This window comes from Coptis chinensis, chromosome 6, assembly GCF_015680905.1.
Source record: "Coptis chinensis isolate HL-2020 chromosome 6, ASM1568090v1, whole genome shotgun sequence".
NCBI lineage: Eukaryota > Viridiplantae > Streptophyta > Magnoliopsida > Ranunculales > Ranunculaceae > Coptis > Coptis chinensis.
The window spans coordinates 25,001,183-25,014,953 of NC_141461.1; the positions used below are offsets into that span (position 1 = coordinate 25,001,183).

The 13,771-nt window shown below is 37.9% G+C and overlaps 1 protein-coding gene, 2 non-coding genes and 1 pseudogene across 5 annotated transcripts; 1 reads left to right on the plus strand and 3 right to left on the minus strand.

Moving 5' to 3' along the window:
- The first annotated feature begins 632 nt into the window (after positions 1-632).
- LOC147492295 (monodehydroascorbate reductase-like) lies at positions 633-9,822 on the plus strand (annotated as a pseudogene). Its single transcript, XR_015199323.1, has 10 exons — positions 633-1,044; positions 1,131-1,202; positions 4,865-4,916; positions 5,152-5,232; positions 5,814-5,932; positions 6,077-6,295; positions 6,606-6,724; positions 6,821-6,949; positions 8,336-8,473; positions 9,074-9,822. The product of XR_015199323.1 is annotated as a monodehydroascorbate reductase-like (transcript).
- A 797-nt stretch (positions 9,823-10,619) lies between these two features.
- On the minus strand, positions 10,620-13,333 carry LOC147492296 (large ribosomal subunit protein P2B-like). 2 transcript variants are annotated; one of them, XR_015198842.1, is made up of 4 exons: positions 13,174-13,333; positions 11,755-11,981; positions 11,444-11,644; positions 10,620-10,738 (listed from the first exon to the last, which is right to left on the minus strand). XR_015198842.1 is itself a non-coding variant. In XM_086566236.1 (3 exons), exons 1-3 carry the CDS (start codon positions 13,259-13,261, stop codon positions 11,618-11,620), a joined length of 342 nt encoding a protein of 113 aa, XP_086422362.1. In that variant the 5' UTR covers positions 13,262-13,333; the 3' UTR covers positions 11,387-11,617. The 2 variants fall into 2 exon arrangements, 1 of the variants encoding a protein (XP_086422362.1); XM_086566236.1 differs by lacking the exon at positions 10,620-10,738 and having other exon boundaries at positions 11,387-11,644.
- Positions 12,221-12,333, minus strand: LOC147492297 (small nucleolar RNA snoR100). Its single transcript, XR_015200500.1, has one exon. It is a non-coding gene; the product is annotated as a small nucleolar RNA snoR100 (small nucleolar RNA).
- Positions 12,704-12,817, minus strand: LOC147492298 (small nucleolar RNA snoR100). Its single transcript, XR_015200499.1, has one exon. It is a non-coding gene; the product is annotated as a small nucleolar RNA snoR100 (small nucleolar RNA).
- Positions 13,334-13,771: the final 438 nt, after the last annotated feature.

The following is a 13,771-nucleotide window of genomic DNA, read 5'->3' on the forward strand; positions in this document are numbered from 1 at the left end:
TAAAATTAATTAAAATTTTATTTGTTTTGAATAATTCATTTTACCACTATAAAAACTAGTATAAATATTATATTTGTCATTTATTATTATTATTTTGTTATTATAGTTTTATATTATTAGTTTATGATTTTATATAATATTTTGTACAATAAAAAATGAATAAATTAATTATATATAATAAATATTAATTTTTTAAATCGGATCGGATATTATCGGATGCGGATATGTCGATATCGATCCATTATCAAAAACGATTCGGACATAAAAAAAATATCGAATCCGAATCGAATCGAAATTTTCGGATAATATTGAATAAGATTCGAATATTTGGATATCCACTTGCACCCCTAAACGAGACAACACCCAAGAATTATAGTGGTTCGGTGCCAATGCGGCAACCTACGTCCACAGGAGAAGAAAAGTTTTGCTTGATTGATTTGGTTTGTGTTACAGAGGTGTTTATATAGCACAACATTAGTGCATATTTGTATCTCTTGTTTCTAAAATGATTGGAGACTTTTTTTATAGAAAACATACAAATCTATCAAATCTGTATCAAAACCAACTAGGGCGCGACCCGTACTCACATTAGTCTTGCTCGAGGCACGACCCGCGCTCTTGCATTGCCGAACCTGTAGCGATTGAGCGCTCCCGCCCTCGACTTTGACTGCGCTCTTGTCTTACTTCTCCCACAAAGCTCTACTCGTGTAAAAGTTGCACAAATATTACTTTTGCACGGCAACCATGGTTGGAATCCTTGGAAAGGGTGGTTTGACCTCAATGTATGCTGGGTGGGGTGCAGTTCTTTGCAGAAACATTCCAAAAAAAACACATTCAAAGGGTCAACCACTGAACAACTTTCTCGCCTTATAAAACTGTCCAAAAAATGACCACCTCTCTCTTCTTCCATTACACAAAATTTTTTCCCACTCACTTTCCCAAACACACAAGAATAATAATAATTGTACCCCTTTGTTGTTCATTTATTCTTCCATGGCTGAGAAATCTTTCAAGTATGTGATCCTTGGTGGTGGTGTTTCTGCTGTAAGTGTACTCACATACATCTTTCTTTTTCAATATATATGTTGTTATATGAGTTTTGTTTTGAGACTTGGGAATGTTTTATAGAGGGATATGCAGCTAGGGAGTTTGCTAAACAAGGTGTTAAGCCAGGGGAACTTGCTATTATTTCGAAAGAGAAGGTATGGTTTCAGTACTTGTGGTTTATTACACATGATACTTTGATCATGATTCGTGAAGTGGCGAAAAATGTTTGATTTATGTAATGATATTAGTTTATCTGAGAAGAAAGCCTAAACTTATATGTATTATGAGTTACTTTGCACAAAGAAATGATTTTTATTGAGAAGTTTCCATGGGTATAGATATGGAAAAAAGTGATTAAAGGTCTAATATTTCTTACTGAATATAAAAAGAATGTGATGGTAATATGTTTGTTTATTTTTTTTGGGTGTTTTCGATCCGGTAAGAAGTGTATATTGTAAAGGTAATATTTCGTCTAATTCCACATCTGGGTTAACATTTAACTTATGGCATGTAATATTAGGTCAATTCTAGGCACATCGATGTACGACCAAACAAAAACATCTTTATTTAATGATAAAAAACTTACAAGTTGCGCCTTGAGAGTAGGATTAAGGTTAGCTCTTACATAAACGAATTTGGGGTCATCCTCAGTTCCTAAGTTGACCTTTTCTTTCAGCTCGGTCTGAGCAGTCGTCTCGATGGGCTTAGCGACCTCTGGGGTCTTAGTCTCTGGCGGTGTCTCCTTGATTGGAAGGGGTGGGGCGACCTCTGGGGTCTTAACTTCTGGAGGGGCATTTTAGATTGAGTTCCCAGTGTTCTCCTTTGTTAGTTCGCTTCGGGGGGTCTTGGTAAAGGTCTTGACCTCAGAGATGAAGTCGTCTGCCAGCTTGGTTTTAACGATCTCTCCCTTGTTTTTGAGTGAAGCCCCAGCGGGCTTGCTGACTGAGAGGATTTGATTATAGTTGTGAGCATCGAGCTGGTTGCTTCGGAGCTCCATCATATCTCTGGGGCTGGGGAAACGCAACACTTGATGAAGTGTTGATGGAACTGCTTGCATCATGTGGATCCAACGGCGTCCTAGTATAGAAGTATAGGACGAGTTGACATCCAGAACGCTGAAACGTGTGTTGATGCTGACCTTGTCTTCATGTGACTCCACTGAGACAGGGAGAATGATGTCACCTATTGGATCGGCTCTTGATCCGTTGAAGCCATAGAGGGGGGCTATTGGATCGACCATGACTGACTTGGGCATGTTCATTTCCTCCAGGGTTCGGTAGAATAGGATGTCACACGAACTGCCTGGATCGATCCGGACGCGTTTGACAGTCCAGTCGTTGATTTTGACGTGGACTACCAAGGCATTATTATGTGGGAGGCACACCTTATTGAGGTTGGTTTCAGTGAAGGTGATGTCTCCTGAGTTGCGGCCATTCGTGCGTGGGATGGGGGCTGCTTGTGAGGAGAATTGGTAGACTTCTTGGAGGGCGCCTACTTGTTTCCTTTTCTCCCTGGAGGACGTGACAGAGTTGTCCTGGAAGGTGATCATGTTGATGGTTCTGTTGTTGTCTCTGTCAGAGGAGTGCTAGTGACGCTCGTGACGCGATCGCTCATTTGAACGTCCTCTTGCATGAGAGTGAGCTTTGTTGCTTGGGCGCTGTGGAGTTTGGCTTCGCTCTTTACGAGCCATGAGTTTGTGACGCAGATCGCCATCGGGTATATTAGTATAGTGTTTGATATGCCCTCCCTCGATGAGGTCTTGAAGGTAGTGTTTGAGCCCCCGACATTCGTTGGTCTCATGATATTTTGCTTTATGAAAAATGCAGTAGGGCTTTCCTTGTGTGTCCTCTGGCCGTTTTACCTCAAGTCGGTAATAGGCCGTGTTTTTTACTTTCTCTAGTATGTAACTTGGAGATTTTGTAAGCACAACGAACTCTTTTTTGGTTTAGGTTCGGGTGCTGGTCAGCAGATCCTGTTGCCTGAGTCGCTTCTTGGAAGATGGGGTGTTATTTGAGATTGTAGCGACCTCGCTTGCTGTCTTCAACCTTTCTATCTCGAGGCCTTTAGCAAGCTTGATGTACTTCTCCATGCGTGCGTACAGTTCGGCCAGTGTTTTAGGGTGCTCTTTCATAAGCGACCTGGATAGATTAGTGTTTTTTTCTGATTGCATTGGTGAAGGCCACTGTGGCAAACGACTCCTTGAGGTTGCTCTCCATGGACAATAGTCCTATCTTGAAATGTCCCAGGAAGGTGCGAATTGGTTCGTCACTCTTCTGAGACAATTGGAAGAGTGAATTGAGGTCGGTTGTCTTCGCCCATTTGTGGACGCGTCGGGCCGGGTTAACCGGTCGATGAGCTTTTCGAAGTTGTCGATTGAGTTTGGTCCTAGCGAGTAGAACTAATCGAGAGCTCCATCTTTTAAGCTTGCTGGGAACAAGCGGCATTGCAGGTGGTCGAACTCCTACGCATTGTAGAGTGCAAGGCTCTGAATGTAGCGAGCTATGTGCTGACCAGGGCACGTGCTGCCGTCATACATTGAGAACCGAGGTTGAATGAAATCTTAGGGGAGGGTTTATTGAGTACCTCTAGCGTGAAAGGATGCCCGGTATATCTTCAACATCTTTTGGACGACCTGAGTAGCGTCCTTCTTCCCAGCACTCTGTTTGATCCGCTAGGAGAGGCTGTTGATCTGCTGGTTAACCTCATTGATCCCGTTCTTAGCGGTAACTCCGTTCGGGTTTTGGGACTCGACCTGGGTTTTCAGAGCGGCGTTCTCCTGTCGGAGCTGGGTGATGCTACCGTTCATGGCTTCCATCTGGGTAGCCATAATTTTCAGTTGATCTTGGAGGCTTTCCATGCTTCGTGGGCTTGAAAATTAGCGATTTTAGGAAGATGTTTGGAAGAAATGGAAATTTTGAGTAGATGAATTTTCAAGTAATTTGATCCACAAGCGGCGCTAATGTAAAGATAATATTTCGTCTAACCTCACTGGAGTAGGTAATTTGGGGGAGATGGATCAGTTGATTGGGTTTGACCAAGTTCGTGTGAACGAACTGCCTACGTATCAAGTTCTCTCTCTAGGGGAACTTGAATAAGGGCCAAACCTAGTTCCTCCTCTTCTTTATATAGGCAAAGATGCCCGTGCTTCCTTCTCTCCCACGTCAGGTCAAGTTCTGGACTTGATGACATTCAATGAGCCATGAAGGCGTCCTGTGGGGGAGTAATGGCGTGCGCATCTGAAGCTCCGGTCTTTAAGGTGACAGCCAGGCCATACGTTACTAGCTGTTGTGGTGCTAGCTAATGTGGGCGTTTTGGACGCCTAACGTTCTGGACATGGGCGTTCTAGGAGCAGAGCGTTCTGGTGCTGATGAGATCACTTGACTTGTATGACCTGATCATTAGTGACTTGGATGCATAGACGAGTGTTACCGTTTTGGTGTGCTGGACACGTAGCTAATATTTACTGGAAGTGTATATTACTCCCTCACATATATCATTTTAGAAAAGTTTTCCTGCGAAAGAGAAAGGAGTAAGAAATTGCAAGAGATAAATAGGCTCAATAAACACCAAAAGTAACAGCAAGTATGGCTCCTTCTTCATTGGAAAGATCTTATTTGGATATATGTGGACATTCGTAGTAATGATGGCAAATAAAGCCAATCCATTCGTTGTTCGTAGTCGTGATTTCCTATAGGGTTAATTAACTTGAGAGATTATTATTTTCGATGCAACTTATGAAGTCGTAGCTCCACACTTTTCTTATTATTGCATATATGAGCTTCTTTAGTGCCAGACTGATGTATGAATTTTATTTCAGGTAGCTCCTTATGAACGTCCAGCTCTTAGCAAGGCATACCTTTTCCCTGAGGGTAAGTTGAGTAGAGTATAATTAGAAAAGTGATTTCGGTCTGAGTTTCTAATGAATAATTTGATTAAGTTTTGCATGAGATCAGTGGTTAACCTATTGGTCCTTAAAATTTTACCCAGCAAAAAAATGGAAGTGACCACCATTAGTGATTTGTTATATTCCATTATCTGGTTTTATTAAACTAAACTAGTTCTCATTTTTGGGCAATGCGCCTCACAGTGAGATTGTTTGTGCAGCTCCTGCAAGACTACCTGGTTTCCATACCTGTGTTGGGAGTGGAGGAGAAAGACAACTTCCTGAATGGTACACTGAAAAAGGTAATGTTTGCCATACCATTCGTTTTATATCTAAATTTGAGCTATAGTTGTACTTGTTAGGATATATAGACTCTTCAATGAATGTTTGTTTTCCCAAACTGATTCTGGGGAAAGTTCAAATATAAGTCCAATTAACAATTGTTTTTAACTCTCACTGAGGGCAATTCCACTTGGAAACAATCATACAAATTATTTTGGTCCTGAATTACAGCTCGAAAAAATTAATCTTTTGTGTGAAAGTTCACAAGAATTCAATCATCTAATTTACTGAATCTATTAAAATACAAATATTGATGTCAAATAAAAGAGCAAGAAAAGCATGGACAAAAGGAAGACTTATAAATCAAGTGCAGAAAAAAAAAATGAATTGTTAAGTGAGTTTAAAAATGTGAAGATTGAGCTGAAGGAAAAGGAAGAGGGTGAACTCCATTTTTTTAAGAATTGGCGGGGAGCATATTAGTGTGGGTGGGTGTTGGGAATGCTAACACCCTTCAAAATTTCGCACCACCTTTGATTTCATAAGCTTGTTGGAGAAACCTTCAATGTCAATCTTACATGAGTCTTCAATTCCGTTATTGCAGGCATAGAATTGATCCTTAGCACCGAAATAGTCAAAGCTGATCTTACTTCTAACTCACTTACTAGTTCAGCTGGAGCAACCTTCAAGTATGATACTCTGCTCATTGCAACTGGTTCAACGGTATGACTTATATAAATCTGTGAGATGTGATTTTGTATATGGTTCTTTTCTTGCGCCCTGTTGTGTGAGTTGTAGAAGTTTCTTTAGTGGTATTATATAGGTTACCTAGCATAAATTTCGTTTCTTCTTTTGATGTTTTATTAGGTAATAAGGTTGACTGTTTTTGGAGTTCAAGGATAAGAACATTTTCTACTTGAGAGACATGGAGGATGCTGATAAACTTGTAGATGCAATTAAGGCGAAGAAGGACAGAAAGGCTGTCATCGTGGGAGGTGGATACATTGGTCTTGAACTTGGTGCAGTCTTGAAACTCAACAACTTATATGTGACAATGGTGTATCCTGATTCCTGAACCATGGTGCAGTAAGTGCAACTCACTTTAAGCTTCTATCATAACTTCTAGTCATTCTTTCTTTTCTGTAGTCCTACGGTCCTTCGAATAAGAAAATATGCATCTGACTGAATTGCAAAACAATGAGAAAGAGACGAGTTTGCATTTGGGGACTATTCTAACAAGATATGCAAACTGCAGTTTACTTAACTTCTCTCCTCCGTACATTTTAAGATCTATCAGCTTATGAAAGATGATAAGCTAACACTTGCATTACTATAACATTTGTGATCATCTTCAAGGGGAAAAAATGATTCCTGAATGTAATCATATTTATTGCAGTGCCTCGACTTTTCACTTCCGGAATAGCTGCTTTTTATGAAGGCTATTATGCTAATAAAGGGATTAAAATTGTCAAGGGAACGGTTGCAACTGGGTTTGATTCTGATGCAAATGGAGAAGTAAGTTATTTAAGCAGCCAAGCACACTACGTATTAATAGAAGACGCTACATCTTAGCATCAATTTCTTATTTGGGGAAATGCTTCATGTTTTCAGGTTAAAGCGGTGAAGCTGAAAGATGGGAGAGTGATGGATGCTGATATTGTTGTTGTTGGAGTTGGTGGAAGGCCTCTTATAACACTCTTCAAGGGTCAGGTTGCGGAGGAAAAAGGAGGAATTAAGGTTATTTAATTTTCTTGTCAACACTCAGTGTAGCAATAAAAAGCTCATTCTGATCATTTAAGCACTCGAAAAACTGTCCTTCTACCCATAAGTGATAAACTGCAACATAGGTTCAGAAGGTAGAAGGGGCTACACTTTCTACTTATATTGTGTAACTAGAAACAAACTCCGTGATTTACTCCCCTGTACTTTTGACTGATGGCAGTCCTTCCGAATTCAGCATATTCCTTTCTAATCAATGGGTATAAAGCGCTCTCTCAACCTATGCATATATGCACATATACCTATCAAAACACACTCTTCTCCCACCAGATTTCAAGTGGAATCCCTCTAAGATTCTCAAATACCCTTATCTGAAAAACATGAGCTCAGATGCTGACACTACTCCGTCAAGGTGGGCCAAGTCAAGTTGTTCACAAGAAGTTTTTATTTACTTTGATCATACCCTTGTTGGAAGGCAATTCTTATAGATTGGATAAAAAAGGTCATACCGTTGTTTATACAAGCCTACTCATTGTTTATACCCTTTACCTTTCTCTTCTTTCTACCCCTCTTTTGTTACGCTGCTTTATGTAGCACGCTTCTATAAAAAATTTATCTAGGAGTTTCTACATGTATGTTTGGTTTTTCCAACGAGCAGGGCCTAAAGACTGAAGCTCGCACATATGTTTTAATTGTTTAAGAACTATGTTACATGGACACACCATATTTAAACAACAACAACAATCCATGTTGGATGCATTTCCACGTGTCTGTGTCGTGTCGTATGTGGCATACTTCAATTTTTGAGACTTCACCATGTCAGACAATTCGTATCTGTGTCTAATACTGACACACTTATCCATATCAATGTAACTTAGTTTTAGAATAGGCTTTCTTTACTGCAGATAATAAGGATCAGTTTGGAGATAAAGAGCGAAGAGCTCATGACTTCCATTCGTTGTTTAGAAGTAGAAAGGACATGCAACAAAAGTTTATTAACTCTCTAAACCCTTGTTTTGCATCACCTGCACAAGCATGTAGAAGGAAAATTTTCCAAAGTTTTAGCTTATAATATTAGGTAGTGTGGGTTTTGTGTTTGTGGAAAAGTGTTTATTGTCAGCATCGCATAGTTTTTCGGCCATAGGTGGGGGATAGGATTTCACAATCCATGTTTTCCTGTTCCCGTAATTTATTCCTTTATATGCATTTACCAACTTAACTACACATGCGCCCTAATCACATGAACTGAACACAGTTATGCCCACACTCTTCACATTGCCAAACAGAGGCTAAAGCAATTTCAGTTACGTGCATCCATTGCTCTTGTTACATTTTCTATTGGTGAACTGTGTGTTTGATATTTACATTTTGCTAAAAGTTCGTCTAAAACCTCACTGCTTTACAGACTGATGTTTCTTCAAAACTGGTGTTCCCAATGTGTATGCTGTGGGAGATGTGGCTACCTTCCCTTTGAAATTGTACAGCGAGATTAGGAGAGTGGAGCATGTGGATCATGCCCGAAAATCGGCTGAGCAAGCCGTAAAGGTCAGACTCTCTGATAATGTTCTCTAAATGCTCATTCTGTTTTGTGTTTAATCAGAAAACATAATTCTTGTTTTTTTACCAATCAAAAGTCTACTTGTATCTTTCATAAGCTACAGGGGACTCGGGGTCTCATATTACTCCTCCCTGAGGTTTTATTTTCTTCTATTAATTCTGAAAGATAGTATTTCATTAGATCCTATAAAACCAGGGTACAAAGGAGCCTGTTGAGATCACATAGCATTTTACACCCTTTTAAACCTCAGGACCCAACTCTCGAGGTGCAAAGCCATGGATGACGTGGACAATGTCATTTGAAGGCAAGTTACTCTTGGATCTAAGTAGGACTAAGTGACAAATGGCTTGAAAAATGAGAACTCGTACATAACCACTATACAAATGGCTCAAAACCTATCATTCAAACTTCAAAGGCAGCGTGCTCTTGGATTGAAAAGACAAGTAAGATGCTAGAAGAGAACACCTATACACAACTGCAATGCAAATAGCCTGAATGTTGTGTGTATAATTTGATTCTGCCAGCTATTGAAACATGCACTCAATACGTCCTTCTTGAATCCTTTTTCATGTTTGCTGTTCATGCAGACTATCAAGGCAAGTGAAGAAGGAAAAACTGTTGACGAGTATGACTACCTGCCATACTTCTACTCTCGCTCATTCAACCTTTCATGGCAATTCTATGGAGACAATGTTGGTCATACAGTATTGTTTGGAGACAACGATCCAGCATCCCCAGAGGCCAAATTTGGAACATATTGGATTAAAGATGGGAAAGTAGTGGGTGTGTTCCTTGAGAATGGAACCCGAGAAGAAAACAAGGCTATTGCCAAAGTTGCAAGGCTCCAACCCGAAGTTGAGCACGTTGATAAACTTGCCACGGAGGGCATAGCTTTTGCATCTAAGTTTTGAGAGAAATGAACATGGAGACTGATAGTGTGAATCTTGTTAGCAATTCGCAGAATTATTTGGGCGAATCGAATTTTTGAAGGGCAATACCTATAATACTTCCGAATGTTTCAAAGATTCGGAATAATTTGCGATTTTTTCCTTTGAAACGAATAATTCGGTTTTGGCAAATTTTTCAAAAATTCGGCTAAAAAAAACAGAAAAAAGAAAAATTATGCTTTTGTTATTTTGTTATGTATTTTATATCATCACTCTTACTTTAAGTGTCCCACTGTTACCTTCTTAGTAATAAATTAATTCAAAAATTTTGCTTTTATACTTTTTGGACAATATTTAAATTGTCATGTCATGGTGTGTGTATTTTGAAGTTTGAATTGTAATTTCAATCCAATAACAAATAAATGAAGGTACTTATATAGACTTCAATTGATTTCAATGTTTTCGTAGCTAAATTGTTTGGATATGTTTGTTATGTTGTAAATAATGACAACTATTATTAATATAATATCACAAATTTTTGACTTCCAAATTTTTGCAACGAAACGTTTAAAACACGTATTAATTAAACACCGCATAATTGCCGTATTGCGAATTTTTGACCGAATATTTAACCGTACCATTTTTTTGAGTCGTCAAATAATTATTGAATTATTTCCCTTATCAAATTTTTGTCGTATCCTAAATTGGTAACAAGGTGTGTGATACTGAAATTACACATAGTTTTAGTAGTGGTTTGATTGTATTTGTGAATTATTTTCTTCACTTTCATATTTTCACTTGATATCAACTGGTCTGTTTATTTATCATGAGTATGTAAACATAGTGCTTTGATCAATGCTTTTATCCTTTGACGGCAAAACTTGTCTTGTGCGGCTCATTTATATTTGATAGCGCGTTGGGGGTCGAAATTGCCAAAATCATTTCCATCAGTCACATTAGAAATGGGATTTGGTAATGCATTGATGATGCTCTTACACAGCTTTAGTATATGTGGTTTGATTATCTCTCGGAGTTCTTTTCTGTAGTTTCATATTTTCAGCTGATATCCGTTCTCTTCAACTGGTCTCTTATTTATCATGAATATTTAATACCAACGTACACTACTAAAAACATAATACTTTGATCAACACTTTTATCCTTCAATGTATGAAAAGAGTATAGTTGCATCCTTCGGATCAACTTGGATGTCAGTGTTAACTCGTAAGCTTGCTGACAAATTTTGGCATAGGTAAGTGCAAATATATATGATCAAGCAATGTTTAAAAGCTGTCTGGACTCTCTGGAGCAATAAATCGTAAGCAACTCTTCAGCATTTGGCAATGAATTTGAAAATTCAGTGAAATCCTACCCATATTAATATCCGATTCTCTCAAGATGCTCACAGTGAGCCACATCAGCAAAGTTTTTAAAATAGTCCCTATTTGAAAAATAATTACTTGCCTTCTTACCAAATTAACCCTAAATTTGGCCTGCTATCTAATTTAATATAAATTAAAATTGTCCTTTCATGTGTCATGCTAAAACAAAAAACAAAACTACACATTATTTCATTATTTCAAATGTACGCATGGGATAAAAAAAAACAAATTCTAAAAAACAATGGATTAGTTAATTGATATGTATTAGTTATTGGATATGGATATGTATTAGTTAATAGATATGGATATGTATTAGTTAATAGATATGGATATAGATTACTTATTAGATATGGATATGTTAAACTTCCAAGTGCTTCCCATCCCACAGGTCGGGATAGCCGTAATATATAGAAGGTTTAAAACACACACAAGCATAATTTAGTTATTTAGACAAAACACAAGGCTTGAAGGAAACAGTAGCGTCTACTACCTTGTTGTTTATTGGCAGAAGTTTTTCTGTTATTTTCTTTTTGGTTCGCATAGGCCATTTCTTTATCATAATAATAATCATCTCCTATGAAAATAATCACGGAACTGGGAAAATATTATAGAACATCTATATTTCTATAACATATCAAAACTAACTGAGAATTTCAATTAAGTATGATTCTAATAATTTGAAGAAGTCAACATACTTTGAGTACACCAAGGATGTTTCAAATTCATCCCATCAAACTCCTTTCTACAAAAAAGTTTAAAACTCAAAACTTCCTAAAAACATGAAAAGCAGATCTAACCAGCAGACAGTGAACACCAACATCTCACCAGCATCTCCGACTTCTCCAAAGGATGTGTCACAAACCCCTTAATCAAAGAGACCAAAGCCCATGTCCTGCAAAAAAGTAATGAATGCATGGAATTAGTCACGATAAAAAAGCTAAAACACAATAACAGAGGTTCAGGAAGTGTGTATGCATAACTTTGATTCATTAAGAAACTTACATCGTCAGACACCTCTGCCTCTTCAACCTTCTCTTCTTTCTTTGATTCAGCAGCAGCAGGTGCTGCGGCACCACCACCGGAGGCAGCTACAGCAACAGCAGCGCCACCACCACCAGAAGGAACTGAAGCCAACTTTTCCCTTCCAGATGCAATCACCTCTGTTATGTCCTTGCCCTTGACTTGCGATAGGAGAAGCTCAATCTTATCATCATCAGCATCAGCCCCAACTGTATACCAAAAGAAACGTCTTAGATGTCATACACATTTATATCAAAACTTCTGATAAATCCATTAAACGAAACAACATCCAACAATTGTTACCCATAAAACATAGTTTCCCTGTAAGCAGATTTATCACCACATCTTGTAGTGAACTGCTAGTTTCCTCATTATTTGTAACTTTTAACATACAATTTAAGCCAATAATGTTCTTAAGTGACAATTTTCAAGGCAAAATAAATACAAAAAATATAGGTTTAATCCAGGCCTGCAAATCATAGAAGCCCCGAGAGGTATCAGAGCAAGCAGACATGACGACTGTATTCCATGTATGTGCACATCACCATGCTTCCTTCCTATTTTTTTTATTCCAGAGCATCGGGTTATTGTGCACAGTACGAGATAAAACAATTGGTTTCGGACTGTAAGAGGGTGAAATCACAATAAGCATTTCGTTGAACTAGTTGCCTCAAAAACTTGGAAAAACAAAAAAGACGGATTTTTCCTTGCAAGAGCCATAGTAATAAGAGGCTTCACATATGGCCAGAATACATAAAAGAGATAATTACACATCCAAATTCAAACCCATGCATCCAAAATAACTAACTTCCACAGTAAGCAAGTAGCAACAAATCATTATAAGAGCAAAAGATGCAAAACCGGGTAATATTATAATAAGCAATAAAAACTAGTGATCGACTCAATAATAATAATAAGCAATAAAAAAAAAGATTGTAGGTTTAATCCAGGCCTGCAAATCATAAAAGGCCAAAGAGGCACTCAGAGCAAGCAGACATGACGACCCAAGTCCATATCTGTGCACATTACCATGCTTCCTTCATTGTTTTCATTCCAGAGCATCGGCTTATTGTGCACAGGACAACACAACAAATACCATTAAGTTCGACAATAAAAAAAGGGTTTCCCACAAAAGGACCATGTTTGATATGATGACACAAATACGTTTAACACTAAGATTCACTCCTTGTTGCTAAAGGAGTAGACTCGACAACTCATTTGTCATTAAAAGATAAATTCCAAAAGAAATATGTAACACAAAATCATTAACCCAAATAACAAAATAAAGCTTCGAACACTCATTAAGGCATGTGACTAGAAACAATGTCTACAACAATAATAATAATAAAAGGCAACAACATTAAAACCAAATGAATTGAAAAAGGAGAGAAAAAAACGAACCGGAGGCAAGAATAGTCTTGATGTGATCAGCAGAAGGTTCGTTGTTTCCACCCAACAATGCAAGCAAATATGCGGCGACCACCTTCATTGTCTCGTCTCTTTTTTCTCTCCTCTCAAAATAGAAGCTTTTATAGTCTTTATATATTAGAAAGCATAACCTAATTTCGTAGAGCTCGATATTTCTTATATTTCGCTATGTACTTGTGATTTATTTGATATTTTGAGGAGTCACGCTAAACAAGAAATAGGTCCATTGGCCCATTTTCGACTCAAAATAACTCTCACAATCAGTTTTTTTTTAAAATCACTCAAAGTCTCAAGGATAATTTTCGGGTGTAAATAATCCTAAAAACCAATTTTCGAGTTAAAATAACCCATAAGGACAAAGTGTTTGGATTTTAAATAAATATTTTCCGATTTTACTCTTTCTGTCGTTTTGCTATGAATAATGAGTGTTCATACTTTATGTTTTTTTTTTTTTTTTTTTTTTTTGGTAATCATTTGTGATTTTATTGATATAAACATGGTGTTACATTGATAACTTCCTGCTCCAGGTTTTGTTGCAACCATATTGGAGCTACATTAGATCTTCTACTTA

Excerpts from the sequence above, each read along its gene's own strand:
- LOC147492296 (XM_086566236.1), bottom strand. The coding sequence starts at position 13,261 with ATGAAGGTGGTCGCCGCATATTTGCTTGCATTGTTGGGTGGAAACAAC. Across the intron at positions 11,982-13,173 it reads CAAGACTATTCTTGCCTCCG|TTGGGGCTGATGCTGATGAT; the intron begins GTTCGTTTTTTT and ends TTTGGTATACAG. Across the intron at positions 11,645-11,754 it reads AGGCAGAGGTGTCTGACGAT|GACATGGGCTTTGGTCTCTT; the intron begins GTAAGTTTCTTA and ends ACTTTTTTGCAG.